Source organism: Thunnus thynnus, chromosome 4 (assembly GCF_963924715.1).
Source record: "Thunnus thynnus chromosome 4, fThuThy2.1, whole genome shotgun sequence".
NCBI classification, from domain to species: Eukaryota; Metazoa; Chordata; class Actinopteri; order Scombriformes; family Scombridae; genus Thunnus; species Thunnus thynnus.
Window position 1 is genome coordinate 29,403,607 of NC_089520.1, and position 23,166 is coordinate 29,426,772.

Sequence of the window (23,166 nt, forward strand, 5' to 3'; positions counted from 1 at the left end):
GCTGTCAGCAGTCAGCATGCAGGATGGGTGCTTTTTGTCTGTTGATGAAATGTGCATACAGCCCCTGATAAGACCAGACCCACATGGAAAAGAGTTTGACAGACATTTGAACAAAGCAAATATAAAATGCAAAGACTCAATTTCTTTGTGGTCCAGCAAAGCTTAGAGTGGAACACAGTAATGCAAATTGGCAGTGGAGCTGCAATCATGGAGAGAGATATGGTCAGGACACGGCCTGGCTGTGCACAAGCCCCGCACTGTCCCAGTCATTTGATAGTCAAAGCAGCTCCCCAACTTTCCTCTCTCTTTGTTCATTTACAGTTTTCAGGGAAATCAGGGGAGGAAAACAGTTGGGAAGAATTGAGGCCTTTTTTATTTCAACACTAGGACTTTTTCTACCTTTTAAAAACCGGCGCAGACAATATCTCCTGAAGGTAGTGACGGGCAGATAAACTGCATCCGTTAGGCCAGATGCAAATCAATAAATAGGTCATGGTAACTGTGGCACACATTTGTATTTGAGCCACTCGTTTCCTAAAGGCTTTTCATGCTTTCTACAGTTACTCGGCACGAAATTCTCATCCTCTACCAACAGAAACAAACTGCTGAATATATTATAGTAAAATTCAGAGGTTGGTGTCAAGCAAGAACAACTCTCCACAACCGAAAACATAGAGGTCATGTCCTCAGTATGCTTTCTTTACATCTTTGTTTGCATTTTTTTGCTGCATTTTCTTAAAAATAAGGCATTTTAAGATGTGCAAAACAGTATGATTGAAGGGTTAATCATTTTTTCCAACTAAACCAGGTAAGAAAACAACAGCTGTTATCTATAAAAGCCTCAAGAAGGAGCCATGACCTCATGAGTATTTCTAACATCCTTCATCTCCTTTACGGAGACTTCCCAGCGAGGACGGTTCAGAGCATTTCATTATCTGTGAGGAAAAGGAGACTTGAGCACACAAACCTACTGACTCAGGACCCAAATCCTAGACACCTCTAAATTTGACATTATTTATATGTATTTATATTGTAATCGTTTGTTTTAAATTGTTTAAATGTGTTTAAATCTGCTTTCTTTGTACTTATTTTATGGTTTTATATTTGCAGGTTGTGTTCATGTGCTGTGTTACACTGCTGCACAACCAATTGACCCATGGGGGAAAAATAAATTCTTTGTTTTTTATTTACTGCATGATTGCAAGGAGACTATTGGTAATATCAGTTATTTTTAAAGTATTATTTTGGCTGTTTTCTTGCCATAATTAGGACTGTGACCTTGTGGTTAGCACGGTTGCCTGAGTAAGAAGGCCCTTGGTTCAAAGTTTGAACGTCAGGTGAATTGGAAACCCTGAATTGTTTGTAAGTGTGAATGTATTTTGAGTCCTGTGCAGAATGCTTCTTACCTCTCTCCCAGTGCATGCTGGGAAGGCTCCAGCTTGCCATGACCATGAAAACACATAATGAGAAAAGAGAAAGATGGGAGGATAAATGGTCTCTAATGCTAATTTATTGTGTTATGTGTCTACAGCAGGTTTATCTCTTTGTATTTATGCTTCTATCTGCATGGAAACTTTCCTCTGTGACAATTATATACAAACTGAACTGAAAAGAGCTGATCTGCTCACAGGAAAGCAGCAGTCTGTGTGAATGAGTAACATTATGACTGAAAGTGTGAGATGAGGTCTGTGTGTGGCAGTGTGGACAGCTGGGCAGGGATGTGGCGGCTGCCGCTGTGTGAGCGGGCTGCTCTGCTCTGATAAGGCGTTATCAAGATGAAAGGAGGAGCCCAGGAATTACAGGCCCGCCGCTCTCTGTCATACAGCACCACAGACGTACACACAGACCTACAGGACATTGCAGCATGTCCGCGGTTGTGCGTGTCCGCTGGAAAAGGGTGCCGTACAACTCTCACACGCAAAGACAGACACACACACACACACACAGCATGGCCGTTCTGTTGACAGTATCTCAACAGAAGCAGGTTGAGCTGACACTAGAATGTCTTGTTGGACAGTTGGGAGGTTGCAACTGGGAGATGGATGGTGTTGTGTGTCACCAGTGGACTTTGGGGACAGCTTTCTAATTCCCAAGAAGCAGGCTTCTGTGTAGGCGGTGGTCTTATCTCTGCCACACAGGGCCTGCAGCGACAGTGGTATACCCAGGAGAGCTCTCTCTCTCTCTCTCTCTCTCCCACACACACACACACACATACTCACTCACACACAAATAATAACTAATGTGTGTGTGCTTTTCTTGGCACATGACTGTGATCTGAACATGATGTGCTGTGTAGTAGCAGTGTATTATGAGTGTGCGTCTCTGCAATGAAGTAAGGTGGATGAGTGGCACTTTGCTGCTCATCATTGAGACGTCATAACTTTTATATGGATGATTTTGTGTAATCTCAGTATTCTGCTGGCTACTCCTCCGACAGTCTCAACACAACACACATATGTAGAAGCATCTAAGCATAACTGCATGTATATAATTGTGTTTTTCTCTTTTTTAAACTATCATAATAATGTGTTTTTAGTTTGTTTGTTTTTTTTACTATAGTGCAGCTGCCTGTTTATTATTTTTTGTGGAACGTTAGTGTTTATTGATCATTTTTCGTATTCAATATATCTTTATTTTTTCACCCACCTCATTATTTGTACCTGTTATGAATAATGTACTGTATTATATTACTTTATGTCCATGTCTGTGATTGTCAATAGTAATCTTATTATGTTTTATAGTATTATTCTAACCCTTAACATCAAGTTTTATTATTTATTTCTCCATAAGTAGCTTTAAGGCTTTTAAAATCTTCATATTTCACACTGTCTGACAATATCACATATAATCTGCATCAGTTTGTTGCAGCTCTTAATTGAAAGTATGCAATGTTTACTCTGAGGACAATATTCTGTCCCAATTCTATTTTTTTTTATGGCTGCACCGTTTCTTAAAGTGGAAACATTCACCATAATTTTATACACATTGTCTCATATTCAGCCTGACATATTTAGATCTACACTAGAATTGAAACTAAAGCTCTGTTGATTTGAATAAAGTTGGCCGCACAGCAGCAGTTTGTAATGACTGACCCAGCAGCAGGTCAGTGTTGTATGGTTTTAGGATTTTTTGTGGCATAATTGTTAATCTGTTAATTTTCATAATATTTTACAGCTTCACTGTGATATTTGCATAGTGTCACACTAAGGATTTAAAAGATCCAAGTAGCTTATTGAATGTAATCAGTTGAAACTTATTTGCTCGCTTCTTACATGTTACTGTGGTTGACAGTTAGAAATGCAAAATGTGAGTGAATATAAGAATCAGAATCTTTAATGTTGTGTAGAAAAAAGTTCACATTTTAAACATTAAATAAGTTGGTTTCACATCCACTTGAACAACAAAATTGTTCAGTGAATCAACAGACATACTGTAGATAAAACCACCTGGTGATGCACCTGAAGTCTCTACTGCCCTCTAGTGGAGAATACAGAAACTATCCAATATGATATAGATTGCAGGTTCATTCTTTTTTAAAATTTGAATTAGTCTCAGGAACTGTTTTACGATGAACTACAGAAGTATGTTTATGAATAAAATCTAGAAAGATTTCTAGAAATCAGCTGACCTGGTTTGTGACTCAGGCAGGACAGAGGTCAGAAATGTGCCAACCAGACAAAGCAGCTGTCACATGCTGCCTTCAAATGCTGTTACAACCATAGAGAACATAAACAAAACGCAAAGTAGCACCTGGATAATATCAGGTAGCTTCGACACTTTGATTTCTAAAATGAACAATTTTATTCCTGAGATGAAAGAAAAGCTTCAAAACAGCATTTGACCTCCAAGTTGGGAAAAAAAATATTTGAAAAAATATAATTGAAAAGTTGAATAAATAGCATTGATTGCATGAAAAGTCAATGAACCGTTAATATATTTTTTCCATGGACTTTCTTGGTGTCTGGTCAGATGGGTGTGTTGGTGGACTTGGACTCATGATCTCAGTATCACTAAAATCCTCGGTTACTGTAAAAAAAAAAAAAAAAAAAAAAAAAAGAGAGAGAAAAAAGAAAAGAACTTTTGGTGAGTGGCAAAATTCCGAGGAGTACTTGAAGGCAGCTGCAGCTGAAGCTCGGTGGTTGGAAGCAAATCTAAACATGAGCGGAGGAAAAAGCCCAGTCACTCTGAAAATAATCCTCATAGGAAACTCCGGGTAAAGACAACGAGCTTCTTTATCTTAATTATTTTACTTATTGAAAAGTTTTGATTTACTGCTCCGTCGACAGTTCTTTCACTTTCATTTACAGCGCCTGTTTGATTTAGGCTACAAATCAGAGGTGTATCATTTATAATGGACAAAAGTGTAAAAGTTAGCCATTTAACAGCACAGTGAGATAGAGGATGAATGTTAAATGTCATTTGAAGTATGAGATTTGAGTGTGTTATACCTTTATGTGTGTGTGTGTGTGTTTACTCAGGGTGGGAAAATCCTCCTTCATGAACAGATATGTGAATCATCGTTTCACCAACATGTACCGGTCCACCATAGGGACTGACTTCCTGTCCAAAACAGTAAACATAGGTGGGGACACAGTCACACTGCAGGTAAGTCACCAAGGACACTGGCACATGCTCCCTATAACACCTAACCTGGTCTACAGAGCGGATGTAACGTTTGTCTGTTTATGTGTGTCAGATCTGGGACACAGCAGGCACAGAGAGGTTCCAGTCTCTGGGCACACCTCTGTACAGAGGAGCCCACTGCTGCATGCTGGTGTTTGATGTCACATTCAGGACCAGTTTCTCCGCCCTGGAGGAGTGGAGGAAGGAGTTCCTGGTCCAGGGTGAGCCCGAGAACCCATCTGACTTCCCCTTCATCGTACTGGGCAACAAAACTGACCTGAGCAACCGGGAGGTCAGTTAAACACTCAGATCAGATGTACTAGTATTCAGTAGGTGTTTTTTTGAAAGCTGATATTAAACCTATAATAGCTTTTTAGATTTTTTTGGGCAGTTCATCTCTATGAGCAACTCCTTTCACATCACATACAAGTAGTCATATTAAAATATTGATCATAGCTGCTTTAATAACTATTTCAGACAGAACTATTGTCAGGAAAAATAAAAGGCATTTCTAGTCTGCGCTCCAGTGAAATCCAGACTGATATAACTCTTTAAATCCTTAGTAAACCAGATTTGGCAAATAAATGTGAGTAGAATTGATTTTTCAGGTTTTAGAAGTTTAACATGTAACTGTGACTAACTGACTGTTAATAACACACAGCATGTTTGGCTTCATAACAGCTAAAATAAATAAAATACACATTTGTCTAATTCTGGGCATGACAGACAATGATGTATGTACATAAAGTATAATAATGTGAAACGTTCATGACTCAGTCACACTGGTCATATGATATAATTTAGAAATCAAGGACAAACTGAAGATGCTTTGCTACTGAGTTTGACTCGGTGCTACTCACATGTAGTCATAGCTAGAGCTGAACACAAAGTCAAAAAATGAATTAGCAGCTATTCTGATAATTGATTTAATTCTAATCATTCTCTTCAATGTGAGGCTTTTCTGTGTTTTAACATCATTGTAAACTGGATATCTTTGGGTCTTGGACTGTTGAGTCAGATTAAACAAGACATTTGAAGACATTATCTCAGGCTTTAAGAAATTTTAACAGGCATTTTTCACAGTTCTATAGACTAAATGATTAATTGATTAATTGAAAAAAGTAGTTGTCAATAATGAAAACAATGGTTGCAGGTCCAATGTGTTATCCAGGTAATACACCCAAAGAACCAGTCCCACTACCCTTCAGTGTTGCTCTCCCAAAGTGACCTTTTGATTTTAGAGGAAAGCTTTGTCACATTTTTCTAAACAAACTTCACCAACTGTTCTGAGGTTGTTGCCTTTTAAAAATCTACTTTGGGCAAAGAGGCCTGAATGGATTCAGAGTGTACCCCAAAAAAAGCACATGAAAAAGTTTCTCAGTCACTTTAACTGGAATGTAAAACTTATAACTTTTCAATCCTTGCAGTGCATTTATGACTTGAGATTGTGGTTACTTTTTCCCCTAATGATGTGCTATCTGCTGTTTGTCTCTCCTTGCAGGTGTCTCGCCAACAGGCTCTGCAGTGGTGTGAGGAAATAGGAGCGGAGTACTTTGAAGGAAGCGCCAAAGCGGATCTAGACGTGGAAAAGCCTTTCCTGAGAGCAGCACAGAGCGGATTGCAACAGGTGATTCAGTCAGTCTTTATATTTTCTAGTGAAGAGAGGAAAGACACAACATCCCTCTATGTTTAACATGTTTATTTTTGATGATAAAAGATACATTACTCCCTACAGTACAAAAAACACACATTGGAAAATACAGGACATTTCCAGATAACCTGCAAACAGCTGAGAGAAACTCGCAACGACTGTCAGTGCTGAGAGCAGCACTCATCCCAGTGTGGGAGGGAAAGTTCAGAGACACCTCGGCACTGCTGATGATGACCTATCTAACGAGGGTGCAAAAAGAGTGACCCAGCAAAGGTACTGTGGAAGGAAAGGACACAATTGTATACCACATGGAGAGAGGAACAAACTCATTAAATGTTTTTTTTTTTTGAGAACCTTCAGCTTATGGTCTAACTTAAGGCATCACTACTAAAATACACTGCTTTTGCATGCATGTCTAGTTTTGTTCAACAGACACACTGACACGCACAAAATTATGAATGCATATGAAGAGAAAGTTCATTTCTAGAAAGAAATCGGGAGAGAAAACCACAAACATAAGCCAAGGTGCGAGCCGGAGAAAAAGGCGGCAAGCGAGACCTTTGGCTCTGATCTTCCTGGCCGTTACCATCACAACTGAATCTGCCCTTACAAAGTAGATATACACTCATGTCCAGTCAGACACATCCTCCCTGTACAAGTTTGTGTTGTAATGATTCTAGCAGTGATTCAGACTCCTACAGTGAATCAGCTCGACAGAAGCAAATTAGAACAATCAGGGAGACTATATATATTTATATATATATATTTGTTTCTTTTATAAGTAAAGACACAAAAGGCAATCAAGAGATGACCAACATGTAAAAACAGTTTGTTACAGGTAATTATATAAAAGGCCAAGATGTTTTTTTTTTTTCTTTCTTTTGTTTGTTTTATTCTTGCTCTATGAACGAACTAATTTACAAGTGAGTACACTCCGGCTATGTAAGCTTTCTTTCCCAAGACATCCCCATTCAAAGACATACGGGTTTAACACATCACAGTTAGCTTGCACACCATCTGTAGTCTGAAATACAGAGCCGTGGAAGGAAAAAAATTAAAATTTATTAAATGGATTCACATACATCAATAGGATAGGGAAAATATGTCTACTAATATAATTTGCCATTCTAAAAATTAAAGAAGAGGTGAGATACCACATTCATGAGCATAAAAAGCGTAGGACAACTGGTCGGGATGTTAAGGGGGAAAAGTATGAAAGATCTGATGTTGTTTTCTTCATACACCGTGAAATTCCATGTTTGGCAAACAAAGAAACACAAGCATTGAATAAGTTGTAGTAAACAAAAGTAAAAACTCTCCTCTCCCTGGGTCCACTTCAAAGTTCCCTTCAGTCCTATAACCTCTGCGGTTCTACTTGGAACAAATACAAAAGTCTTTCTCTCTTTCATTACCGTCTGTTAACAACAAGAACATACGACCAACTGAATGAAGATTTTTAAAAATATAGTGGCAACCTCAACACAGCCACCCATCTTCCCACGAACACAAACTATGGGGATGAACAACAGTTAAAAAAAGTGATGTTTTTAAAAATGCACAACATACACATACACACAGGAGGAAAAAAAAAAGCTTAAAAAATACAAAAATAAACTACACAAAAGATCTTCTGCGTCATTGCTTGCTAATTTTTTGGGAAGGTTTTGCAAGATTTTTTTGTGTGTGCTGCAAGTCTCAGTCCTAGCAAAGTCTGTCGTTCATTCTCTACAAATCTCTTCCTTTGTCGTTCTTTTTTTTTTGTCCACTTCAAAGTGTCGGCCACCAGTCCTCATCTTGGGGTAAAAAGCGCACAGTGATGACATTACCAGGAGACTGGAGTCCAGTACAACGACAGTACAGACTTGGTTCTTGATGAAGCAAATTTGTTTTGAGCAAAAAAAGAAAGGAAAAAATTATGTCCTCTTTCGTTGAGGACAAGTGCTTTATTTGTTTCCATACCGATTTTTCCTCTCCTCTAGACTAATGCCTCCACAGCCTTTTTTCAACACTGTACATCATTTCATGTAGTCTCTCTCTACATCCCCCCAGGATTCACAAAACAAAAGACAAAAAAAAAGGTAACATTGCGCTCAGGCTGGCTCCCAGTTTGTGAAAGATGTAAATGCTTCTTTATACTGCTCAACTACTGAAACAAGCCAAAAATAGATGTTAAAAGGATGGAAGGGGATGTGACTGAAAAAGATAATGTGCTTCTAAGTTTGTGTTGCTCTAAAAATAGTACGACCAACAGAACGAGGAGGAAGGAGGGTTTTATCTACAGAAACATCTCTCAGATTGACTTTCATCTCGGCTTCATACGGTTGTTCTGCCTCCATTGCTGTCTTGATCTGAGACTTGAGGGTGGAGGATGAGATTAGGATGAAGATGAAGAGGTGGAGGGGTGAAGGTCAGTCTTCCTGATAAAAGGACAGCAAGTGGAAAAAGGACAAAAGACTGGGAGGGGTCTCTGGGCAACCTCACTGGTCCGTCCTTGCTTTCTTTGGACCAGTAGCCTTACTGCAAGAGCACACATAAAACCAGAGTAAGTATTGCATGTTTTATTCATCAGTGCCAAGTTCATCTCTGGCCTGTGTGCAAAGTATGACACATGAATACAGTACTTACGTATCAGGAGAGGTGCCTGGTCTTTTGGGGGCCGGTTTTGCAGAGGCAGCATCTTTGCCGGACTCTACAAAACAGAAACATGGTTAAAAATATATCTTTTATGTATTGATGCCATGCTCACTTACTATTATATTATATTATATTTGCGTAGTAGTACTAATGAATAATAGTTTGCTCACCCTGCAGCCATCGAACTTGGGTGGCAGGACCGTAGCCCTTCTCGTTGCGGGCAGCGATACGGAAAATGATGGCTGGCTTGGTGGTGTAGTCGATGTGGGCGTTCGAGAGGCTGGACGACTGCACCAGGCAAGAGGGGTTGGGTCCACAGTACACGCGCATAAAGGCTAGCTGGGCGGGGGTGGAAGCCTTAGCTTCAGCTGTCTGGTTGCTCTGGATGGCCAGGTACACAGAGTACTCAATGATCTTCCCTGATGTCACCGAGGGTGGCTCCCAGGTCAGGTGGGCACCATCTGGGCTCTGTGGGGGGACAAGAAAACAAATATTAGTCAAAGCCTGAAATCATTAATCATGAAAACAGCTGGTGTTATTCTCAGTAGGGGTTACATAACTTGGTGTCAAATCATTAACGGGAAAAAAGGAAAACAAAGTGGAAAAAAAGCTTTGCTAGTGTGTTTACCTTGCTGATTTTGATGGCACAAGGTGCCCCTGGGAATCCTGGTAGGCAAGTCTTAAACGCAGATATCTCTGAGAAAGCTCCACGACCACAAGCGTTGATTCCAGCAACACGGAACTTGTAAGCTGTTCCAGGCTGCAGCTCCATTTTCTTCATCTGGCTGTAGTCTGGCATGATGCCAGAGTCATCCTAGCAAACAAAAGATAAGAGATTAGATACACTGAGCACATCAACATACAGTCATCTAAGCATGAAAGGAGCCTCATGAGACACTTACATCTCCTTGAGAATCATCTGCTGGCACATAGAAGTGGGTGACAACCATATTTGTCACTTTAACGATTCCAACATCAAACCACTGGTTCTCTTTCTTTACAACAGGCTTCACTGGGGTTGGCTGCGGGGCTTGTTTCTGTACGGACACAAAACAATACACGGTCAGCTTAAAATTCCCCATTTTTGTTTTCTCTTTAACTTGACTGGACCAGCCAGAGATTCAGTAATACTTCAAGTACTTACCTCTCCCTCAATACCATTGGCGACTTCTGCTAGAGCAGCTGCTGCTTGCAGCTTGGCTGGACTTGCCACTGATACAGAGGGTGCAAATGTACTTGATGGAGCTAGTGCTGTGGAGCAGGAGGTGCAAAACAAAAAAAGTCAATATAGGGTTTTTTTCTTTTTACAAGATATCCAAAGTAATTCTCAGAAAAAGCACAAAGTCTTACTCTCAGCTGTGGTACGTGGCAGCAGGGACGCCACAGCACTAGTGACTGCGGCAGCCATCTCGTTGTGACCATTGCTCTCGACAGAGGGATCGTTGAGGCTGTCAGCAGGGGCAAGACCCTCAGTGGGTAAGCTTGTGTCTACGGTGCCCTGCTGGGCAGCAGCCTGAGCCTCCTGCAGCTGCTGCTGCTGCTGGACCAGCGCTGCAAGCTCCTGCTGGGTCAACATAATAGGGATGTTCGTGGGTTGCTGGCTCTCTCCAGCTGAATCACTCTCATCTGTAAACAGAAAGAATTTTAGAGTTTATACATACAACAAGTATGTCAACTTCTTTCGAAACTGCAAAACTTTGGATTTGGAAACACTAACGATTGGTAAATTGTTTTCTTGTTCTTCTGAGGACTATTCTAAATTGTTAATTGTTTGAAAGTAAAAGAATGCAATCCTCATCTTGCCATGTCTTTTCTAATTATCTACAGTCAGATCTTACTCAATATTAAAATCAAAGAAAAACCAAATGTGCAGTGAAGTCTGAAGTCTGTACAAAACTATGATTGAACTCACTCATTACAGCTTGCTGAGCGGCCTGGAGGACAGCCTGGATGGCGAGGGCCTGAGCTTCTTCAGTCGCTGCTGCCTGAGCAGCTGCCTCTGCTGCTGCAGTCACAGCCAGCTCTTCGTCCGACAGCCCCGTCACCATCAGTGTGGCTCCCTGACCCTCAGACATAAGCTCTGAGGGCAGGTTCAAGGCTGTTGCTGCTGCTGCTTCTCCCTGATAAACATATTAAAGCATTTCCATCAAACGAGAGCAAAAACTGCATTTTACATTTATGATTACAAGTACAATCTGAAATAATTGGCCATGATCATTTTTGATCATCTATAAAAAATGTAAAATGATCGAAAAGAATTTCAAAATGCAGAGCTAAGACTGGCTTTGTGTGACACTATACTGTATTTACCTCTGCTTGTGTCTCCATGGCAGCGGGTCCCTCCTCTGCAGGTGCAGCTTCTGCTGATGCTGTCTCATCAGTCTGCATGGGTTCTTCTGTGGAGCTGGCAGCAGTACTCACCCCTTCTGTGATTGATGAGATCGACTGGAGAGAAACAAAGATGAAACATTTTTAAGATGTCATGTTTCTCTTACATTATGCAGTCTGTTTCTGACATGCAGCGCTGAGATTACCACTAATTGGGAACAGTTTAGACGATCTAGTAATTCCGCCAGTGAATGAGTGTGATTCTTACTGGTACAGAGGGTCCGGGGGCTGGTGTGGACTGAGTGACAGTAGTGATGGCCCTGCCCTGGGTGGTGGTAACCAGACTAGATGCTGCAGTGGAGGAGGCCACTTCTGTGCTGCTGGTGCCTTCTGCTCCCTCCTCTGTCTGCTGGGCTGCTGATAGACACAAAATCATCATTTAGGCTTGAGTTCAAACCAATAAATTTGTTTCATGTCCTTGATGCAACACAAGCATCTACCATGTGACAAATCAGCACATGTGGATGTGAAAGTACTTTTGGTGTCTCTGTTAGAAGGGCAAGAACAAATTATGAGATGATAGACCTTGATCTGATTTTGCAGACTGAATTTTGGCAGAATCACTTACTTCATGCTGTATAATGGCTTGTTGTTGATAATAACACAGTACATATGGCTTTACCTGTGCCTTCGCCTGTCTCCATACTGCAGGTGGCAGTGGTGGCTGTGTTGGTGGTCCCAGTCTCGTGTGTTTCACAGGGTGGGTTGGAGCAAACCCTCTGTACCACGCCTGCCGCTGTGCTGGTCTGTTCTCCTCCCATGCTGGAGGTTGCTGTGGACGGGGTGTTGGTGGTCCCTGTCTCGTGGGTTTCACATGGCGGGTTGGAGCACACCCTCTGCACGGTGCCAGTCTGGCCTGCGTTCATGTTAGAAGATGCCTGAGTGGCTGTGTTGGTGGTGCCCGTCACGTGGGTCTCACAGGGTGGGTTGGAGCACACTTGTTGAGTTCCGCCCATGTTAGCTGATGCTGTGGTAGCTGTGTTTGTCGTCCCAGTTTCATGGGTTTCACAAGGCGGGTTGGAACACACGCGTGGCACAGACATGTTCGAAGATGCCGTTGTGGCTGTGTTGGTGGTTCCTGTTTCGTGGGTCTCGCAGGGTGGGTTCGAGCACACCTGCCCTGCTCCCATTGTAGCAGAGGAGGTGGTGGCTGTGTTGGTGGTTCCCGTTTCGTGGGTCTCACAGGGCGGGTTAGAGCAGACCAGGGTGACAGTCCCGGAGCCCTCTCCAGCAGCTCCAGCCTCGGTGGAGCTGGGCTGCTCAGAGGTTGGTGACGCCAGGATGGACACTGGTAAATCCTGCACTGGTTGGGCTTCTACACCACTGGGAGTTGTAATCAGAGTCACCTGGGTAGGCTGGTTCTGGGTGAGGAATGCAAAGCAATTTCAGCAATCTATGAATCACACAGCATGTTTCATACTCAAAAAGTCAATAAATTCTTTTACTCTCCCTCTCTTGATGTCATTCAGATTTTCCTAACAGCGGCTCTCCTTGTTCTGTGGTTACAGAAATGCCCAAACCTTTGCAGTCCTTTTCTCAGGTTGAGACATAATGTAGTAAATGAAAGCTCATGGTGCATACTGATGAAATGATTTCATGTTCTAATGACTACAATAAGCTGCTAGGTCTCACCTGCACTGTGATGGTGGAGGAGGGCAGTGTGGAGGCAGAAGTCAGGCTGGTCTGGGCAGCAGACACAGTTATCGCAGATGGGCTGATGACCTGGCTGGACAGGGTAGCGATGGTTCCCAGTGTGGTGATGGGGGTAACCAGAGATGCGTTGGAGCTATCCACGGTGCCCCCAGCCAGGCTAGTAGAGACTGTACCAGTGACTGTCCCAAGAGTGGTGACACCTAGAAGGGAGAAAAGTAGCATTAAAGTCAAAAAGAAAAAAGCCTCAATACATATGTAACAAAATTTGTGTTAATGTTATCACTCAACAATAAAAACTTGATAAAGATAAGAACATGATTATTCTTACCAGTAGTCCCCTTGACAACCAGGGTGGTGACAGCAGGCTTAACAGCAGACACAGTTACTGGTGTAACAAGTCGAACACCACCTACTGTGCTCATGGGCACGGTGCGCAAAATAGTTCCTGGCTGCCCAGGAGCGCCCTTCAAAACCACCTGCAGACACAACTCAGGGTTAGTCTCCTCAGGTGCAACCTAAACAAGGCAGCACAAGTGCTCTATTATCTATATTATATCTACAAAGGCTGGTGCACACATGGAGTTTACCTGTGTCAGTCCCTGCTGGCCAGCTGCAGTGGCAAGTTTGGGTACTGCGGTGATGATTTTACCAGGAGTTCCAGTGGTCATCACCTTTGTGGTAAGGATTGTGATAGGCGTTTTCATGCCTGCACTGCTTGTTACACCTGTGACAACAGCACAAATGCCTTAAAATTAGTTTACATCTCTTATATCAACACAGGACACACTACCATAATACCAGACCTTAGTTAATGTGCACCTGCAAATTAACTCACTGTTGTTTTCATCCCTGCTAATTGCCAATGCATAAAACAATTTTAAAATCAAACTTAAGACTATGTCATCACTACTGCCTTTGTGGCATGCAATTACCACTAATCTGAAAGACTAACCAGGTTAACAACAAAACACAGAAAATCATTTGATCCAGATGCTCATCTACAACGTCATCACTAATTTTATAGTGCTGATGTCAATCCCAAATATGCAGGCTGTTGGGATATGTAGTTGTAACACAGTAAACTTCAGTGAGTTTGGACCTGTAGCTCCAGGCTGGGTCATGATGGCCGACATGGGGATGGTCTTAATGATTGTGGTGCCCTGCTTAGTAGTGGTAGGAGAGACGCCACTGATGTTGAGGATAGTGGGCTTGTTTCCTGTGCCTCCTGCCTGGGAAGTGGTGATGATGGTTGTGGGTTTTCCATCTGCGGATGTCACCAGCTTCAGAATGGTGCCGGCTGGGAGGGGACCCTTTGTCTGGGGAGAGATGCACACGTTATGCAAACCATCTAGAGAAAGACATCTGGTGCCTGTCTCAGGAGTTTTAAGCAACCTCCTGTTTTTTTCCTGCACTCATGCAGATAGCTGACCTGTATGATCTGTGTGAGAGGGTTAGTGGAAGCCTGGCCTGTGACAGCTGATGTCTGCACTGGCTTGGTTTGTACCACAGACATCATCTTGCCAAGGTTGGAGATCTGCCGACATAGGAGAGAGACTCAAGTTCATGAGTCACCAGAAAACATCGGACAGCACAGGGAGTTCAGCGGAAAGGTGGACCACTAAACCGGTGGCTCTATGAATCATTCCAGCTTAGCTGACTGACAGTCATGCAGATCACTAACATCATGCTCCCTGTTTTCTTAGTAGAGTTCTCCAACAGTCACTGCAGGCCAACCTTTACTCCCTCCCCCAGTGGTTCAAGTTCAGAACATGTTGTCACCGTCTTGTGACAAGCCATAAAAAACAAAATGCACACACCAAGTGTGAAAAAACAATTTACAGAACCCATGATTTACAGCATGCGCGTGAAAGCACCAAAGGGTGCTCTGAATATGGTGTTCCAGTATCATTTTGTTCCACAAAAGTTTTCCTGTTTTCTTACCAGAGTGCCACTGCTGCCCATGGTGAGGGGACTCTTGACCAGAGTGATGGTCTTGGTGACTCCTCCCACCACAGTGGTTACCACCTGGGCCTGCTGGGCCACTGTGACCGCACCAGACTTGTGCACAGTGATGATGGGTCTGGTGGTAGTGGTGGGAGAGGACCCAGTTGCTGTGCCCACCTGGGCTGCAGCAGTCTTCAGCATCCGTGTTGCCGGGTTACTGACCTACAAGCACAAAATTATTTTAACAACTGACTTGTTACAGCTGAATGCACAAAATGTTTTGCAGGCAATGCACACAAATGAGGCCATTTAGTGAGATCTGTACCATGACTGGAGATGCCACTTTCATTGTGGTTGTGCCAGGGGAAACAGCTACGGTTTTGAGAATGGTGGCACCTGCAGGAACATTGAGGACAGTGCCTGCAGAAGAGGGCGGGATCTTCTGTGTTGCTGCTGCTGCAGCAGCTAAAGCTGCCATGCCACTCATCTGAGGGCTACTTCCAATTGGCTGAGAATAGAAAAAGTACACAGTTGTTGAACACATTAGCTAATCAAATATTAAATGTCATAAAATGCTGTGCAAAACTGCTCATACCGATCCTTGGGTGGTCTGGGCAGGGACAACCATTCGGACACCTGGAGGAAGGGATGTCACAGTGACAGGGGATTTCCCAGGCTGGCTGGGGCGGACTGTGACAACAGATGTGCCTGTAGCAGCCTGCTGAGCTGCAACCTTTAACACAGCTATAAAATAAGGGAAACTAATGATTAGACTTTATGCGCAGTGCTTTTGCAGTTTTTGAGCTTCCTGGTGTAGTTGTAAACAATTGACAAGTGAGTTACTATGGTAATACCTGTCTGTGGTAGGCTCTGAGCAGAGGGTGCTGCAGCAGCCGGTGCGGGGCTCTTTGGAGAGTTCACAGGCTGCGAGGGGGTTGCACTCATGACTGGCGAAGCTGCAGCTGGAGTTGCAGGGATGTCATATTTCTGCAGCTGCAGCAAGTAGGTGTCAGCAGTGGAGACGGCGCCCCAGCTCACCTCCAAGGAGTTTGTGTTGGCACGGACTAACTGCACCCTGGCAGGGGCGTGTGGCCGCTCTGGGGGTGGAGGACAAGAAATTTAACATCAATGAAACTATTTTATAACCTGAGTCACCGAAGTCACTCTTTATGATGAAAAATAAACATGTTACCGCACACCTACCTGTTTCCAGGTACCAGAGGTCTTTACAACAGACCTGGTTGTTCCAAGCTTTACGATAACCGTCACGGCCGCTCCAAACATATAGTCTGGAATTGATGGCCACAGCACAATGGCCAGCACGGGCCCTGGGGATGTTGTCTTCAAGAGTATCCATCAACACTGTCTCCCAACACATGGAGTCTATAGACAAATACATGACGTAAAAATGAATACAACTGCAGTCCAATTTATTAAAAACTTTTTCCAAGTAAAATACAGTATAATAAATACAAAGTCAGACATACCGAGATTTAGGCAGGCAAGAGTGTTTGTGCACTTCCACTCTTTCTCATGTGTGGCCACTTTGACATCATCCATTACCAAAGGAACCCATCCTCCAAAAACATACATCCTGCACAGTGAACAAATTAATCACAGTGAGAGGCTGCTGTGGAGCACAGCCTTTTCTATTGGGAATTCAAACATGATGAAAAGAAACTTTCAATGTTATTGGCAAGGTACAGCAGTTGTCTCACTTGTTTGTGATGGTGGTGGCAGAGTGAAGACTTCTTGGAAGTGGTGCTGTGCCGCTTACTGATGGTTTGTTCCATGTCAGGGTATCTGGAGACAATGACAGTAGGATTTTAAGCAAAGGCATCAATGTATTCTGACATGCAACTAGATAAATTAAGCACCACAGTTTAGGCAAATTTACACACATCATTGTCAAACATCAACTTTTATCCTCTCCTGAGTGTGGGATTCCAAAGGTGATTATGTTCAATCTCCTTTGATCTGATTAGGTATAGACCGATTGTGGCCGCTAGCAGGGCCTTGATAAATTAAATGCTAGTGTTTCCACTAGGTTGACTGCTTTGGGGTAGGGGTGGGGGGTGGCTGAGCAAAAACTCAGCAGAGCAGCCAGGCATTTCTACATTCTGTGTTTAAGAGCAGCTGAGATTGACACTAAAACAAGAACAGCTGGTCCACCTTAAGTGAGCCTGGTCAGGTTAGGCAAACCCATTGTTGCTAACTGCCTTCACTTTTCCAGCAGTTGTGGAAACAACAGACAAGACTTTTCTTGGTCTTGAGAAGCTGCAACATTTATTGCCATATTGACAACTAATTGATTATCTTTTCCTCTGCTCTGCTTGCATTCACCATCACTTTTCTGCCACTCATTCTTCCACACACTTGCTATGCACACACTTGCCCTATTCCTTAACGGAGCTATGCGCTTATAAAAATACCTTTCACATAGATGTCCTTTGAAGAATGAGGAGAGGGAGAATGACTCAAAACAACTTCATGGTAACTAAGGTGTTACTGTGCTCACACAATGTGTGAGTGAAAATCATTAGTAGCCCATTGATATTAATTATCGTGTGAAATTTTAGCAGCAGCACTCATAATTTTGCAGCACTGGTGCACTGCTGCAGAATGGATGTAGGGGAAACACTGCTATTAGTTTTCATTTACACTTTAGAAACTTACCAATATCAAGTGTCCACAGATCTCCAAGACGACAACCGCTCATCCCTCCATAGATTATCAGGCGAGATTTCCTGCTCGTCTTTTCTGTGTATACCACAGCAGTGTGGCTTTCACGAGGGGGAGGCAGGACTCCATATGTGATAGGAATATCCCATCCAACCACGCTGGAACCCGCACGAAGCTCGAGTGTGTACAGATCATTCAGGTATCTGAGAATGAAAAACCCACATATTAGTCACACTTATGTTGCTGGTTAAAATATAATCTTAAGCAGTCGTGCGTCAAGAGGGCCCCACTGGCTCCTGCTAGAAAAACATCTGTACCTGGGAATGTTGTTTTTTGGGTCTTCGCTGTCATTGGCTAGTCCACCAAACAGGTAGCATTTGTTGCCCACCAGGGAAAAACTGTGACCAAGACGAGGACAAGGAGGCGGCCCATTCTTCGGGTTTTTTGCTTTCAACTTTTTCCATTCCCATCTGCTGGCCTAAAGCAGACACCATGGTTATAATAACATATCAATTGATTAGTCACAAGTTGACCTCATTCCCTATTCTGCTCTTGATAGTTAGGATTTTGTGTCAAAACGGCAGCTAAAACTATATATACTGTTTTTACTACCCCACTACTCCCATTTTGAATGTTGCTTTAATTCATTAATTTTGTCTATTCCGTTTCTAGGGGAACAAAATGTGAGTGGGTCATACCTTCTTTATGACATAAGCAGAGGGCACAAGTGAAGCTTTTGCAAGTAGAATAAAGACATGTTTTTGGTGGAGTACATAGGACACTTGTCAGGATTAGATAATTAAACTTTGTTAAACTAAACATAATTAAGGTGCAAAAGAACTTATTCAGTCAATAACTTCATTACATCTCCAGACTCCCCCTTCCTCCAGAAATGTGACGTTATTGTAGTTCTTTAAAGTAGCTGCTGCGCAATTAACTATATAGCTGGTTGCTGTAACTTAGTGAACCCTCTTAATTCTCATTACGGCATTTTGTAAATCAATTCCGAATAATTTAAGAGCAAATCATATACGAATAAATTACTTCTCTCTCCCCTAACAGTTCCACAATGGGGTGGAGATGGACTGAAACCTTTGGACTACATTGGCCATTTCATTCAACTCTCTCAAGTGCAGAATGAACAAACTCAACAGCACCCCAACAACTATGCAACACACCTCCCACTCTGCATTTGACAAATCAGGATTCATGTTTTCATTCAACTGTGCTCATAGACTTATTATAACTGTCTTTAGCTGAACTGACTTGCATGGTGCATAATCACACACTCACTGTTCCTGAGAATATGTAAACAGCTACAAAACATTAAAACTATGAGTTTGTCATGTACTTTATACACCTCTTTTTCTTATATCAACAAGCTCTGATGCAGACAGAGAAGCTCAAATGTGGTCATGCAAATGTTCAGATAATATCTGCCTGGCTCAGATCTTGCAATATGAGCATGACCCCATGTATCTACAATATTTGTTTGTGTTTTAAATATGTTAGTCTTTTGTGCTTGCTTGAACTACAATAAATTATTTCAAATAAAGCTAACATACACATCTGACCAATTCAGGAGTGAGGGTAACTGTATTTAAAAATAGGGGGTTATTTGCCATAGACAGATTACCTGTAGTTCATAGAGATCGTTGCTGTACTTTCCATACTCCACCATACCACCAAACACCAGCAATCTTGTGCCATCACAGACAAAACCATAGGCAGCACAACCAGGGGGAATGTCACCACGGACTGCTGGGATAAACCACTGGTTTGTTGCTGGAAAATTAAAACAATAATAACAGTGAGGAATCAGTATAGGCAAGTTATTGAAATTCTAACACAAGTTTTATGACTAGTATAACCTCTAAGCAACTTTCTAATTCATTATAACATAAGCCAAAATATGCATTTAAGGATGGGGGCACACACAATCGATGTACTGAATGTCTGTCATATGTGCAGGCAATTGGGGCAGAGGAAATGCTTAAACCAACCAGCATCATCCATTTTATTTTAGCCCGCCTTTTTTAACGTGCATTACAGCCCCTTCTCCAGCAGAGGGGGCCAAATTCAACCAGACAAGGATCTGCTTGGCCTGCTGAGGCCTATACGCTATTTAATTTTGCACATCACGAATCTATCTTTAGAAATAAAACTGTGCTCTTTGTTAGGCGAAAACTCTGTACAATTATTTAATGATTATTTCACACTGTAAAAGATGCGTTAAGTAACTCATGCTTGCCGCAGGCAACAGTTACACATGCAAAGTTAATCTTACCGGTGTTGTATACATGTAATTCATCCACTATCCCTTCGTTTCCACCGCCAAAGACAACCATAAGCTCCTTAATAGCCACAGCTCTGTGTCCATGTCTAGGCCGGGGGACAGGACCGGACCATCCGAGGACCCGCTTCCACCGCGGCTGCAGGACCGACACCGCCGAACCAGGAGCAGACATGACTTCTGTCGGAGGATACAACATCAATGATGATACTAATAATAATGACAATACATTTAATTGTTTGTTAATTGTTTGTGCCGTACTTTTCATTCATAGTGAAACTCAGCGCTACAGTATTAATAACATAGAACACGCAACATGAATAAAATTAAAAAATAAAATAATAATATTAATAATAACAATCATGATAATAATAAGAGTTAAGATGAAAAGAATGATAAATGATCATGTGTGTCCTGAAGTAATCGGGATATCGTCCCGTTCACGACTGTAGAAGCTGAACAGCTGCAATAACTTCTCTCACAGTTTAAACACTTTGGTTAACGAACACATTCAAAGTCTGACCAACTTCTATCTTATAGTCCATTTGTTGCATTTTGGACGCTGAAGTTAAGTGCCGAGGAATGCATGAAATTTCTCTAGCATCCAAGTTTGTGTCTCAGTTGTTTCTAACCATTGAATTCAACCCATGGAAGCAGCCATCTTGCAGCCAAACAAACCCCCGCTAACACCGCTGCCAGTCTGAAAAATGGCGGAAGCGACTGAAAAAGACAAAAACATGACGGCTAGCCAGCTACACGAGCACAAAAATGCACTAAAATAAAAAACCCTAATCTAACAAATAAGTAGCGGGCCCACACACAGCTTCAGCACAGTCCTTAAACCACAGTTGGAGCCGTTAAGAAGAGTCGGCTGTTTTCATGCTTCTCTGGGAGTCGCCATATTGTAGCTAGCAAGCTAAGCGTTCTCCAGAAGCGCTTTAACGCACTTATTAACATTAAAAACATGTTTTAAGCTCACTTTAACACCTGCAAGTGTTGTGAAAAACACGCTTCTTAACACCCATCGAATAATGTACTGAAATATACTGTTATTTAAGCGCAGTCTTAGTGTTCAAACGTATCTTTGCGTTAGCTGCACTCCATTAGCACTAGCGGCTAGTTGCCGAAGCTAACAGCGTTAGCATCTGTCAGCGCGTCGCCGGCTTTTACAATTAAATGCAATGTAATTCCGCGGTGTTTTGACATGCATAAGTTACCTGATACAAACGAAGTTGCAACAGAACTTTTAACTCGCAGCTAAACAGAGTGAAAGTGCATAAACATCAGTGTTATTGTGTTTCATGCCGTCTCTGGCCTGCTTCTACGGCTCCCTAAAGAAAAATGGCCGGGCCACAACAAAACACAACAAACTGACGGAGGGCGCACACATTCACAAGTTTTACCTACTTATTTCGATGCAGTAATCGCAAAAACACGGGTGTGTGGTCTTATCTTGCGGTAATAATCCAAATTCATTCGCTTAGTGAAGAAGTATTTCCTCTCATGCCTGCCTGGAAGCTGCCATCTTCTTGACAACCAGAGGCGGAGGAAGATGGACGAGCTGGCGTCACCCAAAGCAAACATGGCGGCGAACCCGCTCACTAACCGCTTCATACACTAACGCATGAACTGTTCCTGATATTTGACACAATGAACCGGCGCTGGGTGCTCTGTATTGAGAGGTGCTTCAAGGAACATTTGAAAACTATATGAAGTAAATGTATTACGAGTTTCAGCAAATTACAACAAGTTGTATTACAGCGCTCGGCTTATTGTCCCTTACTAAAGATGGCGACATCCGTGCGGGAGCCCCTTTTTATTTTAATATTGTAGGGGCTGCCGCTTTCTTTCCGCTCTAAACCTACTTAGATATGCACATAAATGCACAATAATAGTGTTGAAGCACTCATTTACAGATTTAGCGCTTACACATATTAAAGTTGCCACGCCCACATTCACCATGAGTGCGCCCTCCACTGATAAAAGTACTGTATTACTATACATTACTATACAATACTATATATTACTATACATGACTATACTGGTATTATGCATTACTATACATTAATATACTGGTACTAATTACTATACATTACTGTACTACTACTATACATTATATTACATTACTAAACATTACAATGCTGGTACTATACATTACTATACTGGTACTATAGTACCATCAACATCCATCCAATCCATACTATATTACCATCAATATCTCCTCTTCTTCCGAACAGCAGGCTGTATATTCAGCCACAGCTCTCTGCTGGAATCCTTTTCATCATTGTAGCCCAAAATGAAATGTACAACATATTCCCCATTTATTTTAAAACTTGCTTCTTCAATATGGATGGGATTATCAAAGGCACAATATCTTTTAGCTAGAGAGAAATAAGAAAACATTATACAATATGGGGATGTGGGTATAGATTTTGCACATTAGCAGGAGCAGCATCACCACTACATCTCACTGAGAAAGCCCTGTGGCTTGTTTCAGATTGCAGGTAAAAGCTGGACTCAGTGCTATCCACATAGCCTACCGTTACTCCAGTGATCCTGCATACTTGAACCAATATTGGGTGCGTGAAGATCCTACATGCAGAGGAGTAACTACATTTGTACAAAACTCTTTGTGCTAACACAAAACACACATGTAAATAATATTAATGCACTCACAAATATAGGTGACTGAGGTTTGATTCTTGTTTCCATCATCTTTGTGAAATGTTGACGTTTGACTGTGTTATGTGGTGCCCATGATTAGGCTTTACTAGTTATTACATTATGCATGCCGAAGACCTGTCAGCATCAGCGCCGAACCTGATTTTCCACTAAAAAAAGGGAAAAAAATTGAATTTTACTATTCATATTGAAAATTATGTTATTTATTGGTTCAATGACAAATATGAGAAAGTAGTCTACTTATGACAAATAAAATGAACATGCTTACAGTATGCAGTACTGTCTGTCTCATTCAAATGTTTAACTGTTTGGTTTGGTTTTTACAGTACAATATTAGTCCATTAGATGGCAGACTTGTTCTGTTTATGTTCTGTATGTGGTCTGTTGCTTAGTGAACAAGCTGTTTGAATCCTACAGGGCAAAAAAGAGAAAGAGAAAGATTTTGGTTCTCATCATTAACATATGTTGTGTCCCCAAATGAAAAATGTACATTTCCATATGAAAGTCATAGTGAATAACACACATTTGAACTTGAATTTGGTTGTTTTATTTTGTGTATGAAGCAGTAATAGCACCAAAGTGCCAACACATGACACAATTAATAATGACTGAATGA

The 23,166-nt window shown here is 42.0% G+C and overlaps 2 protein-coding genes across 5 annotated transcripts; one reads left to right on the top strand and one right to left on the bottom strand.

The window, feature by feature from the left end:
• Positions 1-3,717: 3,717 nt before the first annotated feature.
• Positions 3,718-6,627, top strand: si:dkey-13a21.4 (uncharacterized protein LOC494576 homolog). Its single transcript, XM_067588231.1, has 5 exons — positions 3,718-4,213; positions 4,479-4,605; positions 4,697-4,915; positions 6,125-6,250; positions 6,359-6,627. Exons 1-5 carry the CDS (start codon positions 3,945-3,947, stop codon positions 6,443-6,445), a joined length of 828 nt encoding a protein of 275 aa, XP_067444332.1. The 5' UTR covers positions 3,718-3,944; the 3' UTR covers positions 6,446-6,627.
• On the bottom strand, positions 6,308-21,438 carry hcfc1a (host cell factor C1a). Of its 4 annotated transcripts, none has more exons than XM_067588228.1 (28): positions 21,276-21,438; positions 19,863-20,048; positions 19,212-19,360; positions 17,893-18,053; positions 17,570-17,778; positions 16,612-16,696; positions 16,381-16,487; positions 16,097-16,276; positions 15,748-15,990; positions 15,489-15,637; positions 15,219-15,401; positions 14,891-15,115; positions 14,379-14,483; positions 14,049-14,265; positions 13,537-13,673; positions 13,278-13,425; positions 12,929-13,149; positions 11,919-12,657; positions 11,505-11,650; positions 11,219-11,353; positions 10,821-11,028; positions 10,259-10,534; positions 10,053-10,159; positions 9,811-9,945; positions 9,537-9,722; positions 9,079-9,376; positions 8,900-8,963; positions 6,308-8,791 (listed from the first exon to the last, which is right to left on the bottom strand). In XM_067588228.1, exons 2-28 carry the CDS (start codon positions 20,041-20,043, stop codon positions 8,752-8,754), a joined length of 5,034 nt encoding a protein of 1,677 aa, XP_067444329.1. In that variant the 5' UTR covers positions 20,044-20,048; positions 21,276-21,438; the 3' UTR covers positions 6,308-8,751. The 4 variants fall into 4 exon arrangements, with proteins under 4 accessions (XP_067444329.1, XP_067444327.1, XP_067444328.1 ...); XM_067588226.1 differs by having other exon boundaries at positions 11,505-11,653; XM_067588227.1 differs by lacking the exon at positions 21,276-21,438 and adding an exon at positions 21,086-21,186 and having other exon boundaries at positions 11,505-11,653.
• Positions 21,439-23,166: the final 1,728 nt, after the last annotated feature.